The following is a 6,000-nucleotide window of genomic DNA, read 5'->3' as shown; positions in this document are numbered from 1 at the left end:
CTTTCTTTCTTTCTTTCTTTCTTTCTTTCTTTCTTTCTTTCTTTCTTCCTTTCTTTCAGCAATTGGGGTTAAGTAACTTGCTCAAGGTTACACGGCCAGTTATTTCTGGGTGTGGTGCTAAGTATCTGAGCCCAGATTTGATCCCCAGGTCATCCTGACACTGGGGCTGGTGCTCTTACTTGCTGAGCCACCTGGCCTCCCCTAAGCAATTGGGGTTAAGTAACTTGCTCAAGGTTACACGGCCAGGTATTTCTGGGCGGGTGCTAAGTGTCTGAGCCTGGATTCGATCCCCAGGTCATGCCAACACTGGAGCCAGTGCTTCTACTCGCTGTGCTAAACCTGGCTGCCCCTCCAGGTATTTTTCTAGTCCTTGGGGTTAAGACATTTTTTTCCCCCTCTGAATCTCTGCTTGAAGTTGTGGTGGAAGTAGTCTCTCCTTGCGGGTTTCTTTTTTGACCATCTTGTGATCCATACTATCTCCTTATAGCATTCAGTTTCTTTTTCTATTTACTTATGTCTGTAGCTTCACTTTCTAATTTAAGACTTTGTTTCAGGTCCAGGCTCTGTCTCAACCTCCACTCTTAGATGGAGTAGTGGGGTCCTGGTTGGTCCTGACTTTGTTTTCCTATGCATTTAGAGTCCTGGCAGGTTTCACGTAGTCCCCTTCTAGATCAGCTAAGTTCAGAGCACTGAGGCCTTCAGGGCTCTTTGGAACATCTCAGGTGACAGGACTGTGAGCTCCCAGGATCCCTGGGCTGTGCTGGTCTGAGAGCACTTCAGTGTCAGAATGCTGAGGGCTTCCTCTCTGGGGCTTTCTCATCTGAACTCTCCAGTCATCCCCAAACCAAAGTAGAGAATGCTACAGGCTTCAGGTGCCCCTTGGAGAATCTTCAGCCTATGCTGAAGGCATTTGGCTTATCTTTACTTTCACTGGCTTTCTTTTTTCTTTTGGGTCAGGAACTCTTTCCCAATGCCTACAAACTTCTGACTGAATTAAAATATTTACTATAGTTTTTCTTTGGATTTATTGATCATTATTTGGTCTTAAGTTCTTTTTGTATCCTTGCTGGAGTACATAGTGAGAGCTAGTCTCCTTTGCCTGAATTAACCAGAAGTCAGTGGATTCACACTCAATCCCCAGTATTCCCTTCCCCATCATACTACGATGATTTCTATCCTCTAGGGGTTAGATGTAATCACCTTAATGTAATATTTGCCCAACCCTGACATAATAGGGAGGAAGTCTGAGTCTGCTGATAATGGAAAGGCCACTGGGTTGTGAGACTCAAGTCCCAAGGTCCAGCTTTACTAGTAAGATTCTTTATGATCTTGGACAAATCATTTCATAGTTCTTTGGGTCTCAGTTCCCTTAAATATGAAATGAGGAGTTTGGATGAAATGTCCAATGAGCCTCTTTCCAGTGCTACAGCAGTGATCTTAGGTAATGATCTATGTTGGGGCTCTAGGAATGGGAACCAGGGGGGTGGTTAGAATGACTTTTTAAGTTTTTTTTTTTCTCTGAGGGCCTCTGATTTACTGCATACTTGAAAATTTCCAAGTGTTTTTTGTTCTGTTTTCTTGGCCTCTTTATTCCCTCCCCTCCTGCACCTTCCTCCCTGACCCCCTCCCCCTTACCCCCAATCCAGAGAGAATGTGGCGCCAGCCAGAACTGGGTGTGCCCAGCTAAGGCTTTAGGAGACGGGAGGGGGTCAAAACAGAGTGACTTCCCAGAAGTCAGAGCCCTGTCATGCGTGCCTTCTCTTTCTTTCTCACTGTATTCTGGCCATATGACTGTTCCTTCTGCTTGGAAGTTGGGGGGACTGTCATTTCCCCACCTGCTTTCAATGAAAGAAAACTTTAATTCCAGATGTGGCAGGCTTGGGTGACAGCTAGCAGAAGGGAAAGTCAGGGAGGGGGGTGGAGAGGGGAGGAGAAAGGGTGGGAAGTGGATGTTATTTTGAGTGAGGTAATACTCATTTAGGAATGGGTGGGAGGAAGAGAGAGGTCTGTGACTGGGGAAGGAGACAGATTAAGATAGAGACAGGGACAGAGGAGAAGAGGAAGGACAATCTAACCTCAGTGATGAAGAACACATGCCTTTGCACATAACTTGGGAGCTGGGCTGGGAGGGTGAACTGGTATAAATGGAAGCTGGGTAATGCAGTGGAAAGAGTGCTGGACAGAAAGGCAGGAAGAAGACCTGAGTTCAAATCCAGCCTTGGACACTTACTACCTGTGTGACCCATGGCCAGTCACCTAACTTCTCTCAATCTGTTTCCCGATCTCCAAAATGGGGATAACAATAACACCTGCCTTCCAAGGTTGTTGTAAAGATAAAATGACATAATATTTATAAAGGTCTATATGAATAGCTAGGTGGTACAGTGGATAGGGAGCTGGGCCTAGATCAGGAAGATCTGAGTTCAAATGTGTCCACAGATACTTCCTAGCTGTGTGATCCTAGGTAAGTCACTTATCCTCTGATTCAATTTCCTCAGAAATAAAGTAGAAATGTTAATAACATGCACTTTCCTCTCAAAGTTGTAAGGATTAAATGAGATATTTGTGAAGCCCTTAGCACAATGCCTAGCACATAGTAACTGCTTAATGTTTATTCCCCAATTCTCTTCCCAATATTTGGGAAGTTAGGAGACTTAGGGTTCTTTCATTGATTCACTCTGGACTTTAATTGAGCTCTTCAACTTTTTGGCTCTCAATTTCAGCATCTGTCAAATGGAATGAGGACACCTTTACTTGTTTACTTTGTAGAGGTATTGTGAAGATCAGCTAGATAATAGGTTTGAAATACTTGGAAAAATTAGTCTTAGAAAATTAAAGTTATAGAATACGAGAATCATAAAGGATCTTAAGACATAAAGTGTCAGATCTGGAAGACTTGAGAAACCACCTCGTTTAGATTTCTCATTTTACAGATGAAGAAACAGAGACCCTGAGAAATAAAGTTATTTCCCAATGTCTTTCAGTAAATAGCAGCAGACACAGGGCCTATTCAGGTCCCACTTCAGAATTATTGCCACTGTGTTGTTCCCAGGGCATCATAAAAACTCATGGTGGGAGTAAATTAGGCATTGGTTTTGTAAACTCTTCAGCTGACTTGACTATAGTTTTCTGTTTCCTGGGAGGCTAGATAGGGAGCCTGAGCTGGGGAGATGGAGTGGGAGATGGCTTGGGGCAGCTTCCCTTCCCGGCCCTCTCAGCCTCAGGCTGCTGCCTGTGCCCCATACCTCTATCAGCTCTGCCCCATACCTCTTCGCCACCACTCCTCATCAAACATTGCATTCTCCTGCCCAGTGGGTCTGAGTCTGACTCAGCAGGAAGTGACTGTCCCCAAAGACCGTAGGGTAGCCTCTTATCAGTTGTTTCCTGGCACTTGGTGCCATGAGCCAGGCTTTAAGAGGCAGTGGAGGAAGTAGTTTTCTTTGGGAAACTAGGGAGTGGAACCTGAAGGAAACCCCAGGCAGGGACCTGCAGAGTTTGAGGCCAGAGTGAATCCTGCATTGGGTTTGGAGAATGGCAAAATTGGAAAGAAACCTCTGTGATCAACCTGTCCCTGAAGAAGAATGCCCTCTTAGTGTCTCCAACAAATAGTCACTGGCCCCTCCCCTCTTCTCTGTCCATACCTGTGGCCACTCTCCCCTCTAATGCCTCAGTACCTGGGGAGAGTGGGCTAAGGCTTGACTCAGTTTCTACATAGTGTCCCATCTCTTCATCCCCCAAGTTCACTTCCAAATGCAGCATGGTTAATGAGTAGATGAATCTGTCTATCTATTCCTATTGGACTGGACCGGTCAAAGCCCTTGTGATTTGAGCATTTACGATCTGACTTGGGGCAAATATCTGTGTGTAGTGTAGTTCCTGGAATTTGGGTGGTCCCTCTCCTGATTTATTCGAAGCTCACCATGTCAACTGCCATCATCTTTTCCCTAAAATAGAAAAGAACAAACACCAGAGGTTAGTATTCATGGGCCACAGGTCAGCCTCGGATGGGGAGGGTCTGAAACTTCTCCTCTGTCTCTTTCACCCAAACACCAGCTAGACAGGAAAAGTCCTATCTGCCTTTCTCTTGAAAACTTGGGGAGACCCAATTCATTACCTTCCAAGGCAACCCACTCTATTTTGGGGTAGTTCTCATTGTTAGGAAGCATTTTCTTATATCAAGCCCCAACAACTTCTACCTGCTTCTCCTAGTTCTGCTCTTTTAAGTTCAAGAACCACATGACAGTCCTCCAAATACCTGAAAATAATTATGATGTGCCCCCTAAGTCTTCTCATCTTTGGGATGAGTACGTTAAGTTCCTTAAACCAATTCTCATATGGTGTGATCTTGAGATCCTTCAGCATCACTAGCTAATTGTCTTTGGATTTCACTCTCTTGCCTTTCTTAGGGGGTAGGGTAGGACATTTTGCCCTTTGGTATTGCAATATTTCTCCTGTTCTTCCCAGAACAGGGCTCATCTCGCCTTCATATAATAGCCCTCAAAATCTTTAAAAACACCTATCATATTTCCTCTGAGTCTTCTCTTCTCCAGGTTAAATATCCCCAGTTCCTTCAGTCAATGTACATATAACATGAACTCAAGGTCTTTCACTGTCTTAGATGCCCTTCTCTGGACACTTTCAATGGCCTTCTTAGACTGTGGTGCCCAGAACCACCATACTAAAGATGAGGTCTGATGAAGGCAGAGTTCAGTGGGACTGTCATCTCACTACTTCTGGAAGCTATGCCCAAGTCCAAGATCCAATTAGCATTTTAGGCTGTCCTGTCATAAATGCTGGCTCATGTTGAACCTGCAGTACACTAATCCCTCAGATCTTTTTCAGAATAATCATTATTGTTCTGAAACCTCTCCACTTCTTATAATTGTGAAGTTGATTTTTTTTGTACCTAGGTTCAGGACTTTATATTTATCACTACAGAATTTCGTCTTATTGTGTGCAGCCTGATATTGTTAATGTCCTTTTTGGATCCTGATTCTGTCATTCATTGTCTTAGCTGTCCCTCCCAGTTTTGTGTCCTCTGCAGATTTGACGAGTATAACATCCATGCCTTTATCAAAACATTGATCAAAATGTTAAGCATCAGAGGGCCAAGTACAGAAGGCCCTCCACTGGAGACTCCATCCACATTGGCGTTGAACCATTAACAATCAGTGACCATCCTGGTCATCCAACCAATTCTGAATCCATCTTGATGTATTATTTTTTAACTCATATCTCTCTGTCCTGAGGCAGCTAGGTTACACAGTGTATAGAACACTGGTTCAGGAGTCAGGAAGACCTGAGTTCAAGTTCAGCCTCAGTCACTTAACTAGCTGTGTGACACTGGGCAGATCACTTAACCTCTACATAACTCAGTTTCCTCAACTGTAAAATGGAGATCATAATACCACCTATTTCCCAGGGTTGTTGTGAGGATCAAATGAGAAATCTGCAAAACCCTTAGTGCAGTGGCACTAAGTGAGCACTTGATAAATGCTGATTGCTTTCCCTCCCTGCCCCCTTCTATATTCTCCACAAGAATAGCATGGCATCTTAGTCAAAAGCTTTGCCAAAATCTTGCTAAACTATATCCAGAGTATCTCCTTCATCTACTACTTTAGTAATATTGTCAAAGAACGAGGGCAGTTCTTGTGGCATATCTGTTCCTAATATAGCCTGTGTTGGCTCCCCTTTCTAGGTGTTTGCCAACCTAGAATTTGAATGTCCATTCTAGAGTTTTGTCCAGGAATTGAGGTCAAGCTTCCTGGAATATAGTGCAGACTCTGTTCTTTTTCCTAATAAATGCTTGACTTTTTTTTTTTAATTGAGACATTTGCCCTTTTCCAGTCTTACGGTACCCCTCCCATATCCCAAGACTTTTCTTTTATCACAGACAGTGTCTCTGCAATCACATCTACCAGGGATAGGACCAGAGGATATTGTCCATCTGGATCACATGATATGAATTTTTTTAAGGATAGCAAGATTCTCTGTAACTAT

At 43.8% G+C, this 6,000-nt stretch overlaps 1 protein-coding gene across 2 annotated transcripts in view; it reads left to right on the top strand.

Annotated features, from left to right (window-relative positions):
* Positions 1–6,000, top strand: part of LOC138150362 (prostaglandin G/H synthase 1-like) — a 52,377-nt gene that overhangs the window by 20,609 nt on the left and 25,768 nt on the right. The window contains exon 1 of one of the 2 annotated variants that reach the window (XM_069073747.1): positions 2,140–2,464. The exons of the other annotated variant lie outside the window; for it this stretch is intronic. Within the exon in view, the coding sequence (XP_068929848.1) occupies positions 2,428–2,464 (37 nt within the window). The 5' untranslated portion in view covers positions 2,140–2,427. Of the gene's footprint in view, positions 1–2,139; positions 2,465–6,000 lie in introns of those variants that run through there. 2 annotated transcript variants of the gene reach the window in all.

This window comes from Petaurus breviceps, unplaced genomic scaffold (genome assembly GCF_028583685.1).
Source record: "Petaurus breviceps papuanus isolate PSGF00001 unplaced genomic scaffold, PetGlider_PUasm1.0 90879, whole genome shotgun sequence".
NCBI classification, from domain to species: Eukaryota; Metazoa; Chordata; class Mammalia; order Diprotodontia; family Petauridae; genus Petaurus; species Petaurus breviceps.
This window is presented reverse-complemented; position numbering and strand designations above follow the sequence as displayed.